Below are 13,052 nucleotides of genomic sequence, written 5' to 3'. Positions count from 1 at the left end.
CCCTCAGAGTGTTTTTCAACCACTACATCCAATTAATGCCAATAACTTGGCAACACACTGGCTATATATGCTACTTATATGTGATTTTTGTTTCTCAACCACAAAGCCAAAATAATTCTTAAAGTCATTGTGTGGTTATTTTGTTTAACCCAAAACTATTTATCGATAATTTTGAAAATCTTCACAAATTTTCACACATCTTTAGATTTCAATGTAAACAATAATGGCCTGTTTGTGGATATTTCATGTAAGGCACTGCAGACATCACCAAAATGCGCATAGCTTTTTTACAAATCCATTTGAAGGTGTGCCTCTGTGAGTAAGCCCAATTACTTAAATAAATACTACTAATGGCCACTAAACAGCAATAGTGTGGTTTTTAGCCCTCATTACCGAAGTTTAATGTCCCTACTAACATGGCCATTGAGCTGGAGGGGTATTTCCTTCATTTATTATTACCACAAATATCCGTCAGTTTAATAGAATTGTTTGACAAAGATAAATCATACAAATATATCAAGTTCAGTTAAGTATTACATTAAAATTGTTTATGTAAAATTAAGTAATCTGGAAGATAGAAGCTGCAGGTTTATTATTTTTAAGCGAATCGTTTATGTCAATCAATGAATACTTCATTACGGTTGTAAAAACCAAGAAATTATCACAAGTAAAAAAAGTTTACAAAATTGTACGGCCATTACAGCTATATCAAGGGAAACCCCAGTTCAAATGCAGGGAATTTTCGTAAAAAGTATACCGCTGGAAGGCATTATGATAACTTGGTTGCAATAATCTTATTCATAATTCTTGGTGTGATGAATAAATATGCGGTCATCATATATATATCTCATAATAGTCATAACTTTTCCAATATGAGAAAGTTTGTTTGACTTCAATAATATTTTGTTTAGGTTAGTTAGATTAACAAAAAACTAGAAAATTTTATACTCAAATGAACCATAAAGATATACCAAATTCATATTTCCCACAAAATAGTTCAGAATTTCTCTGTAAATTGTAAATTTTATCAAAGCAGCGACCGTCATGAACTACCTACCAAATTTTTCCTTCATAAACGAAATTTTCTTTCAAATTTACAAAAAAATATGTCTAATAAATCTTCATGAATTTAACTAAAAATATTTACTTTTTTCGGATTGATATAGGTGCATGTAAAACAGTTTGGGTAAAATTTTCTAAAATTAACCTACATTTTCCTTTTTTTTTCTAGTATATATTAAACATTGTTATACTACAGGTTATGATATTTTATCTTATCAATGAATTCTGCCTCATCTTCAACTTAGTTCGATAGTAATGTTGGTAAAATTGATCCTACACTGAAAAAACAGTGAACCCACCAGAAAGAAAAATTTTGGTTAATTTTAGAAAATTTATATTTTTTTTTTTTTGAAAATTTTAACTAAACAGTATTACAAACGCTGACATCACGCCGATATCACAAAAAAGTAAATATAAAAATAATTTTTTTTTCACTTGTTAAAAAAAATTTTGTAGTTTGAAGGAAAAAATTGGAGTTCAAAATTGCAAGAATGTCTTTAGTGACATATGAAGTTCAAGAAGGGCGCATTTGTAATAAAATTTACAAATTTAAAGAAATAATGAACTATTTTATGAGAAGTACGAATTTAGTAAATCTTTATACTTTATTTGGGTATAACTTTTTCCCGTTTTTTAGTTAATTTAACCAACGTACACAAAAAAATGATTACAGTAAAAGAAACTTTCTCCAAACCTAATAATTCCGTGAACTAGAATAAAGTTAAATTGGTTTCAGTGAAATATAGGGTTCACTTTTTTTGGGTGTACCAGAAACATTAATCATAGACCAGTAATTCTGTTCAGAATCACATTATTGATATGATTGACTTTTCGCCAATTTTGACTCGATCTTCATTAAGTTTGAAATAAACAAGTTTTAAGTACCAAACTATTGTCGTACAGTGGCTCCCATATGAGCGTATTTCACTAATTTTTATACCCTCCACCACAGGATGGGGGTATATTAACTTTGTCATTCCGTTTGTAACACATCGAAATATTGCTCTAAGACCCCATAAAGTATATATATTCTGGGTCGTGGTGATATTCTGAGTCGATCTGAGCATATCCGTCTGTCCGTCTGTTGAAATCACGCTGACTTCCGAACGAAACAAGCTATCGACTTGAAACTTGGCACAAGTGATTGTTATTGATGTAGGTCGGTATTGCAAATGGTATTGCAAATGGGCCATATCGGTCCACTTTTACGTATAGCCCCCATATAAACCGATCCCCCGATTTGGCTTGCGGAGTCTTTAAGAGAAGCAAATTTCATCCGATCCGGCTGAAATTTGGTACATGGTGTTGGTATATGGTCTCTAACAACCATGCAAAAATTGGTTCACATCGGTCCATAATTATATATAGCCCCCATAAAAACCGATCCCCCGACTTGGCTTGCGGAGCCTCTAAGAGAAGCAAATTTCATCCGATTTGGCTGAAATTTGGTACATGGTGTTAGTTTATGGTCTCTAACGACCATTCAAAAATTGGTCCATATCCGTCCATAATTATATATAGCCCCCATAAAAACCTATCACCAGGTTTGACCTCCGGAGCCTCTTGGAAGACCAAAATTCATCTGATTCAGTTGAAATTTGGTACGTGGTGTTAATATATGGCCTCAAACACCAATGCAAAAATTGGTCGAAATCGGTCCATAATTATATATAGCCCCATATAAACCGATCTCCAGATTTGGCTTGCGGAGCCTCTAAGAGAATCAAATTTCATCCGATCCGGCTGAAATTTGCTACATGGTGTTGGTATATTGTCTCTAACAACCATGCAAAAATTGGTCCACATCGGTCCATAATTATATATAGCCCCCATATAAACCGATCCTCCGATTTGGCTTGCGGAGCCTCTAAGAGCAGCAAATTTCATCCGATCTGGCTGAAATTTGGCACATGGTGTTAGTCTATGGTCTCTCACGACCATGCAAAAATTGGTCCATATCCGTTCATAATTATATATAGCCCCCATATAAATCGATCCCCAGATTTGACCTCCGGAGCCCCTTGGAAGAGCAAAATTCATCCGATTCGGTTGAAATTTGGTACGTGATGTTAGTATTGGTTCATATCAGTCCATAATTAAATATAGCCCCCATATAAACCGATCCCCGGATTTGACCTCGGGTGCCTTTCGGAGAAGCAAAATTCATCCGATCTGGTTGAAATTTGGTACGTGGTGGTAGTATATGATATTTAACAACCATGCCAAAAGTGGTCCATATCAGCCCATAATCATGTACAGCCCCCATATAAATCGTTCCCGAGATTTGGTTTTGGAGCCACTTGGAGGAGCAAATAATCCGAGTCAGTTGAAATTTGGTACTTTGTGCTAGTATATGGCAGTTAACAACCATGCCTAACTAGGTTCATATCGGTCTATAGTTATATATAGCCCTCAGATAAATCGATCCTCAATCACACAAAAATTGGTCCATATCAAGTTCATAGTTGTATATAGCCCACATATAAGCACCGCCATATTTCAATTCTGGCTGTCTACGTACCGTGCAAAAGTCCATATCGATTCGTAATTATTTGTAGACTTACCTATACATACCTTTTTTGTCTAATATATACCACGTATGGACTAACTCACAATTTAGAAAACGATGTTAAGAAGTTTTAAGATACCACAACCCAATTAATTCGATTGTGGATGACAGTCTTTCGTAGAAGTTTCTACGCAATCCATGGTGTTGGGTACATAAGATTCGGCCTGGCCGAACATACGGCCGTATATACTTGTTTAATCTAATATCATCAAATTTGTTATATATAATTTTACGAATGTTTCTTCCTACAATTTCTGATTTAAACATGGATATGAATCACTTCATTTGCTTATCATCAAAAATAATATAAGAATTTTTTAATAAAAGGGGTTTCTCTTATATTTTCCAGATGCTAAATCTTTGCTACGTATATTACCTATCAAAGCTGACTGAATTCGCCGACACAGTGTTCTTCGTCTTGCGTAAGAAATCATCACAGATCACTTGGTTGCATGTGTACCATCATTCCGTAACTCCATTGGAAACATGGGTTTTAGTTAAATTTGTTGCCGGTAAGTAAAACATTGCACAGAAATTGTTACGATCTTTTAATTATACTATGTGTTAATTATATAATTTCTACTACTTGACTACTTTCTGTTATTGTCCAATATCGTGTTGAAGGCGCATTACTGATAAAAATAATTTATTGTTTAAGGAATCAGAATATATGCAGATTCTTTTAGCTCTTTGAAAACAATTGATGTTTAATTCCTCTTCATAAATTTTCGAAGCGGTACCCTCATACCTACATATATAGAATGGCTAACGATACATCTGTCTATTTATATACAGCATAAACTTCCGCGGCCATTAATATGAATATAGAATTTACCTGATATTCGCTATCGAAATCAGCCTGTTCATTTCCAATACTCATAATCTTGGGTCAAAATTTAAGAAATGTCTGTTTGTAGTTGATTCATTCAACGTTAATAAAACATCTGGTGAGATGCACTTACATCCATAACTGTTGTGAGAGTATCTCCATTCACCCTACTATATATATTCATCAAAATCGGTCATAAAGAATAAATCCAGGGCCAAATCATAAGAAATGCCATGTTGCTTGGTAACTGCATTCAAGTGTTACATTTATCACTTCTTAATTCACAGCGATGTTATTCGCTGCGAGTTATTTCCTCTCGGAAAATTGACAATACACGCTCTGTTGTGAATGGATCTTTCCCAGTTTCATTCAAAAAATATGAAAGGCAACCATCACTTTAACCTTAGCGATGCAAAGGTATGCATTCTCCGTCAGTGAGAATGTGCACCTATTTTCCGTAGGAACACAATAATCGGGGCACAGTTTCCAACTGGAAAAGTATACACGTTTATTATCATCTCAGACCAAAAGCAAACGAAGAAACTTCTCGGAAAGCAATTCGGACAGAGAAAAATAGATAAATTTAGACTGGAATTCAATGCCACATATTTTTAAGATGAATATTCGAAAAACTAATATCTACTGTACTTTAATAGATAACAACTTCCGTATGCCTCATGTATATTAGATTAAACTTTACGAAAAATATTGATTTATTAACGATTTTAAATTTTATATTAATTCATTTTATTTGTTATCTTTAATTTTAGGTGGTAATGCGACATTCCCAAATCTGCTAAATAACTTTGTTCATGTCTGCATGTATTTCTACTACATGATGTCTGCTATGGGTCCCAACTATGCCAAGTTCCTTTGGTGGAAGAAATACATGACAGAGTTGCAAATTGTAAGTGACCAAGAGTAGTAGTAATACAACCATATCAGTATTTGTATTTATTTATTTACTTATTTCGCTGGTAAATGGCCTTCCGTTTAAATATTTCTCGTGATTTTTAGTATTGTCTCAACTCTTAAAAAGCTACACAGAAATCGAAATTGTTTTTAAAAACCTGTTGTAGTTGAGCTATAGTGTAGTTTGCTTATTATTATTTTTTTTTGCCAGAATTTCTCACAGAAGCATTTTCAAAAAAAAAAAAACGATTGGCAACGTGCAAATGCTTTATTTAAGATTTTCTGGTTTTTGTTTTATATCTACTCTCTTAGAAGTGAAGGAAGGAGTAGCTAGAGAAAAACCACTATCTCAAGTGAGGCAAATTGAAATTTATTTAATATTTAGTAGCAGTAGCTTACTTGTTAAAACAAATATGTTTGAAGACAATACACCAATACTGGTAGGCCTCTACTAATAGAATTTTCGTGGAAAAAAAATATTACGAATTGCTAATAAATTTGTTTGCCGATAATCACGTTTACTGAGGCTTACTTATTCCCATTCATTCAGTAGTCCTGTCCAAAGTGTATTTACAGCGTCATTTAGTGCCTTAGCGTTTCTATTTCATTTGTGTTTGATATATTTTTCTTTTTCGAAAACCATTACGAATTGCTCAAGAAATCATGAACAGTTGGAACAAACCATACGTAGACGTAAACTTCAATTTACCGAGAAATTGCAACTTAAAAAGCAAATTTTATTTTGTTGCTCTTAAATTGTTATTGTTATATTTCGGAAATAATGTCCGCCAACTTCCTTTTAATCACAATTATAGGACACATATTAGCTCACTGACTATACTATAACTTTGATTTAATTGAAGATGTGCCTCTAGGAATATTATGGCATTTTCGATTGTAATAAAAATAAAATAAAATATGCAACATTTCCAAAATGGTTTGCAAAATATAAACTACTTTTTTTAAAGCTTTTGGATTTAGCATTTTTCGCACTGTTATGGATTAGTAATAACTTTAAGGCGGCACTATCAATCGGGCTGAAGAACTATTTGGAAAAAAGTAGTGTAACCTAGGGCAACACTTTTTCACAGAAACCTCATTATCACATTTTAACTCAATGTCGCATTTTGTACACATTGGTTGTCGGTACATGCGTTTATCAATCTATTTGTTGTTTGCACGATCTAGCTTCTATATTTATGAGGATGGTTCGATAAGAACTTAACCCACAAAAAAGATATATCTCCATAAATAATTTCACCTACCGAAGGCTTTAGCAAAGTTTTATTATTATTATTTTAGGCAACATTTGGCGTACCTTTCAGTGACTACACCCGGTTTGCAAAAGAAATTAAAAAAAGTTTATTTTCGACTTATACGATTACTTAAAACTCATCTTTTAACTCCCACTTCAGCTTAAAAAGTCAGTTGTTCAAAGTCAGTTGTTCAATTGACAAATAGTAGAGTAGACAAAAAGATAATTTTTAACTTATATCCCTAATACAATCATGTCTGCCAAAACTACAACACTCTAACATTTAATATAAAGATTACCAGGGGTTGACATTGTGATTTAGTAGAATTGGTAACAACATTGAGAGATACTTCAATTCCTCTTCTACTATTGCAGTCAAAAAAAAGTGAACCCTATATGGCACTAAAGCCAACTTAATTCTATTTTAGTCCATGGAATTATTACGCTTTATGAATGTTTCCTTGATTTTAATAATTTTTTGTTAGTTAAATGCACCAAAAAGGGGAAAAAGTTATACACAAATCAAGTATAAGGATTTACTGAATTCGTTTCTCCCACAAAATAGTTCAGAATTTCCTGAAATGTTTAAATTTTACCAATAATGCGCCCATCTTGAAATTCGTATAGTACTAAAAACATTTTTGCAATTTTGAACTTCAATTTATTGGTTAAACAAGGAAATTTTCTTAAACAAGTGAAAGAAAATAATTACATCTTATACATTTTTTTGAATTTGTCGAAACATATTTTCTTATTTTTGTGAAATTGGCGCGTCGGCTGCGTTTGCAATACAGTTTAGTTAAAATTTTCTAAAATTAACCTTCATTTTCCACATTATGGTTAATTTTCATTTCCTTAATAACATTTTCCTTTTTGGTGGGTTTACTGTTTCTTGAGTGTGTGTAGGCTTCGAATCTATTGGAAACTTATGTGACTGTCTTCAAAAATCGTATACCCTGTTCCTATATATCGAACGAAAACACATTCGAAAAAAACAACATTTACTCTAATTCGAATAAATTTGGGTTTTTCTATTTTTGAAAGTAAGTTGCACTTGTATGAGAATACATTGATTATCAAAAATGAATATTTTCAAATTTTTAGCCTGAGAATTCATTCAAATTTTAAGAATGTTTTTACTTCTTTCTTAACATAGTATATTGTATACGTTCGATTCCAAAATTTGACCAATAATTACATGGATAAATTTTATATATATAAATTCTGTAACAAATAATTCGCAGACGGTACAATATTTGGAACATACCGATTCGATTTTAAATTACGTAAATGGAATGAACTGTTACTGAATTTTGAGAACTTTTAGATGTACCAGGTGGTGTTGATTATTTCTTTATTAGTGATGCTATAGTGGATTTACCAAAATTGATTTTTAATTGTGACGTCCTTTTAGAAGAAAAATGTAACTAAACAATTTTGATTTAACTTTTTCTATAAATCAAATGTGTTAGATCACGATATAGTATGCATGACATACTTCACGATTTCATTGCTGCACTTGTAATTAGTAATTTCTACTACAATACTACTGTAAATAAAACAAAGCAAAAATGGAATAATATTCTAAAATGGCTAAAAAAACTTTAAATTTGTCAAATAATGTCGTTAGGTTTTTGTTAGGTCTAAAATATATATTATATAGTGCCAGTTTTTTGGTCGGCATTCCAAGTTTTCTTTTTTTTAACTAACATAGTTTAATAAATTATATTTTATTGTAAGGTTCAATAATACGCTAGACACAAAATTAGCTTTGCATAACGTTTTCATTGGCGTACAGTCGATTTAATCCAAACTGAGACACTGTATTTTGAATTATTTTTAACATTTTAATAATATTTAATTACCATAAAGGAATGCGTAAATAATTCGACGCACTGAATTACTTAAAACATTATTTAATTCATGGTGATTAGTAAAACTTTAAACATATTTTAATTGTTTCTTTAAATTTATAATTTAAAATTACTAAAAAAGTTTGGAGAATTGTTGTATCATAGATTTTTTTTATAATTTTTGGTGCTATCCAAAAACATTTACAAACACCAAAAACTTACTAAATACTCATTAACCAAAGACCTTTAATAACAAGTTATAATGTACGAGATTCCCCATGAAGTTACTAATAGGTCTGTGGAAAATGGTAATTATTCAAAAATTCAGTTTTCTTTTTTTTTTCCTAGCCCAAATCCGCATAAACCTCTCTGATTTAGTGTAATTAGTAATTACTTCTAAAATCATTAAACATTCAAAATTTAATATTGATTATCTATGATTGTGGTCGATGTAAATTTGTTTGTTGTAACACCAAAAACCAAACCCCCTTCTGCTTTGTATTCTCCATAAAATTTTTAATTTGTACATCAAACATGCACTCTCAATTGGTTTGGTTGTGGTTTGTTGTAGCCAACAATTGATGGCCTCTATCTCAAATTTATTTTTTTTAATTTTTACTCACGGGATAAGATATCCAATGGATATATTTTGTTTTGTAAGATGATCTAATATTTTAAACTTTGTAATATTAAGTATAAGCTTATTAAGCTCTTATTGAGTCATTGTCACATTTATTTATCTCAGTTATACTCACGATTATTTCACTCAAAATTTATTGCAGCAGTAAAATATGCAAATAAAATTGTGAAATACCTCTAAGAAAAATGTTTCAACTGAGAATCGCCAGAAATTATGATCCCAAGATTCAAACGCAAAATTAATAAGTTTTAAGCTCAATTGTCTTAGCATAGTTTTTCTTTCGTAAAAAAACGAAATCTATTGGGACATAATGACAACTTAGCCAATTTCCAACCTTCCGCCACATATTCTCTCAAAATCCCCATATAACATACAAAGGCAATAAAATACCTGATAAAACACTTGGATGTATTTAACTCGCTGCTGAGTAATAACACGTTCTATTCACTGATATTAAACTTTAAAAACAATTCCATGCCGTAGATATACTAGCAATTTGGAAGCTCTCGTGCCACTTGAATGCTGGTTGCCACAAACATTTACAGTATAGAAGTCCAAGCAGAACTTCAACTGCAGAAAAACTGTCAGATATTAAACCAAAATTGCGCCAAGTTGAGCAGAGAGACTGACTACAGCCATAGCTAGACAAACCAGACATGGTGAGGCAATCATTTCAAGATTACAACAAATCAAAATATTTGATGCGAGCTATTGCATCGCTAAAAACAGTGAATTATAGACGCCCTCATGATATCTTTCTATGAAAAGTTACCAAAGATTTTGAGTGTATCGAAATTCTTATATGAAATGCATATTAATAGAACATATCGATACAGCTTTACTATTGAAAATATGGACAGACTTATTTAGTCCACAATAGGAGGCAATTGTTAATTACAAACACATATTTCTTAACTTTTATTTGTTCGAGATACAATCTCCAAATCAAGAAATGTAATTACCAAATTTTTGAAAACTGAGAAAAATTAAATTTTGGCCACCTCAAAATTTTAGAAAAATAGAAATTCTGTCTCGAGAAATCAATCCGGTAGACCTCAAGAAAAACGGCTTGAAAGATGCCGAACACCAAAAAGATATTCAGCAGTGATTTATCTCATCTACATACTCCATATGGCATTCTTGAGTTTTTCAAAGCTTCTGTAAGTGGTTTAATTCGTCACTCACTCACCTTTTGGATTCAACTAAAACTAGAATCTAATTTTCTAGACAAAACATTTATATTGAATTGGACTCCGTATCAATATTTTGATCGGGTAAGTTTGGTCAAAGAGGCAGCCTGAACAAGGGTATAAAAAGTTTATGGATGTAAAAGCACTCGACAAATTCTTGTAGACTCAGTGCGGTGGCTATTGCTCGAATAGTACAAATTAAATGGATATTCACTCAAAAAAAGTGAAACAACCATGAACGAAAATGTAGGATTATTTTAGACAATTTTAATTAAACAAGTGTGGACTTGATACAAATTCTGTAATATTTTTGGTCAAGTTGAAATAGAAATATTAAATGTAGCCGTTTTTGTTTTTTAAATAAAAAATTTCGTATATCGAGGATATATAGTCGAGCAAATATTTGTTAAAATATCTTTAGTGATACGAGTATAGAAAATTCAATTGGCTTTTGAAAATTTCTTAGACATTTTTTGAGGCGTAACCTAGATATTTTATATCAAAAAATTTAATTAAATTTCGTTAGTATTTTTTACTTAAATCGCTTCTTTTTCTATAAATTCACACAGAACATTTTAGTTTATTAAATTATAAGCTTTCCGTTTCTCCACTTTTTTTGCCTTCTCCTTCACAAAAAAATGAATCAAACGCAATTGGACAAACAACTTCGTAAGTTGAATATTATAAAACAGAAAACGCATATATTCCACCGACATTCTACCAATACTCACTCTCTTCCGTTCCCCCTGCGGGAACCTCTGCTAATCATGTTTGATGTAATGTTGCTTTCAGCCAAACAATCTACTAAACTCATACTAAGGTAATCGATTGTTACTGCAACATACGACAACAATCATGCATTCAGCCAATATCCAGAGGCACAGAGGTAGAAGACACACAGACATGCACTTGAACGAACTAACGAACAGACAGACAGACTGACAGCCCATATGGCATTACAACTCACCGTACTATTATAAATGTTATTGGTTAAAAAGATCTCGCTTCAACAGAATCGAGAGGCAGAGTAGACAACGGTGGCAGCGTCAAACTGCAGCATTGTATGAAGAGTGTTAATGGAAACTTGTTGCATTGCTTAGTTGTTGACCAATGAATTGAGCTTTGTAGGTCAGTAGTTGTAACAGGTAGCATATGATGGATACAACATTGAAAGGAAAATAACATATATTCGAGGAGTATAGTCTTTTCTTCGATTTGTTCCAACATATATGGATGATTAACAATTTATGCATAATATATATCATACAGTTAGTTAAAGTTGGGCGTTGGGAGAAAAGCACATTACTTATTTAATACCTTTCAATGCATATATATGACAGCAACAAAACGTATTGACATAAAATTATGCTTAGAGAGCGTACTCTCTCTCGGAAATTTGTTAGTACATACAACAGAAAAATCTGTCCAATAAGGGGTCACAACTGTTAATCTAAATCCGGATAATATAAACAGTGAGGTAAAAAGAGGATCTCAAAATAAACGGCTGTGTGGAAGTCAACAGGAACTTACGGATTATTACATAAGCTTCGCCCACACCCAGAGAAGGAATATGATCACCTCAAACATGTTTCAAGAGCAAAAGGTTATTTTTGGACGGGAAACATATAACTTATTTGTGATTTCGGTAGCCATGAATATTTTTGGCGAGACAACAACATTTTTGGGACAAGCTTGTTCCATGTTTCCCATCTAAAAATAACATTTTGCTCTTGAAACATGTTTGGGGTGATCATATTCCTTCCCTGTGTGCAACTGCTACGTCAACTACAACATCCACAGTGTTGACGAAATGAAGTGCGAGAAATGTGTGTTTAGTTATTCTTTGTTTTACAACTTTGTTTATTACGGGGCCGAGACTCGATGAAAGCTCTTAGAGAGCTGTAATCAATTCTCGCAGCTTACGAATTGTCAAAGAATACGACTTTCGGTAATTCACTAACTTCATAGAAGCACGGCAACTCATTAAATTTTTCGTTTTGTAAGGCATTACCGTGTGCTGGGTTTCATCCTTTAAAAGGACATTTTCAGATATTTCGTAGAACTCAAACTTTAACATTATAAAACTACGTATGCAAATCCTTGCTTGTTTTTCGTTACTCTAGGCAAATTATATCCAATTATTCAAATTATCTTAAACGCCTCAACTTTTTTTTAAATGTAGTATTTCCAATTAATTGTTTGATTAACTTATTTTTTTTTTAAATCAAGCAAAAAAGCTTGTGTTGCCAAACTGGTGCAGACTGACTTGCTGTTTTCCTAAACAATTCTCATCTCATTGTTAATTGTCACAATATGTGTTCAAGCCACGCAATTCATTGATATTCTAATTAGAGGATTGGCTATCGAGAAATTGGCTACCTACAAAAGCTATGCAAAATCTTTTTGTGTTCATTAGGAGAGACAAAAGACTTAAGACACAAACTGAAAAAGTTAAATTAATGGATACCCCAAATTATCTAAAATTTTAATGAAATTATTGAAGAAACATACATACTCATCCTCCTTTTATAAAACTAACAAATATTACTTCCCATTTCTAAAAACTTTTATAAAACTAACAAATATTACTTCCCATTTCTAAAAACTATTATGTGGTCACAAGAGGTGACTAGTTCAAAGTCCCAATGAAACCGTTTTAAAACACCAACAACAAAAAACAAAACAAACAAAAAATATTAGCACTGTTAATGATAAAGTGTTCTTAGTCTAGCTAATTTTATG

General features: G+C 32.0%; 1 protein-coding gene across 1 annotated transcript in view; it reads left to right on the top strand.

The window, feature by feature from the left end:
* LOC142225065 (very long chain fatty acid elongase 7) overlaps window positions 1-13,052 on the top strand; it is a 34,034-nt gene that overhangs the window by 15,107 nt on the left and 5,875 nt on the right. Inside the window, exons 4-5 of the mRNA XM_075294842.1 lie at window positions 3,981-4,143; window positions 5,231-5,367. Of these exons, the coding sequence (XP_075150957.1) occupies window positions 3,981-4,143; window positions 5,231-5,367 (300 nt within the window). The remainder of the gene's footprint in view (window positions 1-3,980; window positions 4,144-5,230; window positions 5,368-13,052) is intronic.

The sequence above is a fragment of the Haematobia irritans genome, chromosome 1 (genome assembly GCF_050003625.1).
Source record: "Haematobia irritans isolate KBUSLIRL chromosome 1, ASM5000362v1, whole genome shotgun sequence".
Lineage (NCBI taxonomy): Eukaryota > Metazoa > Arthropoda > Insecta > Diptera > Muscidae > Haematobia > Haematobia irritans.
The sequence above is the reverse complement of the archived record's forward strand: the minus strand, read 5'-3'. Positions and strand labels throughout refer to the sequence as shown.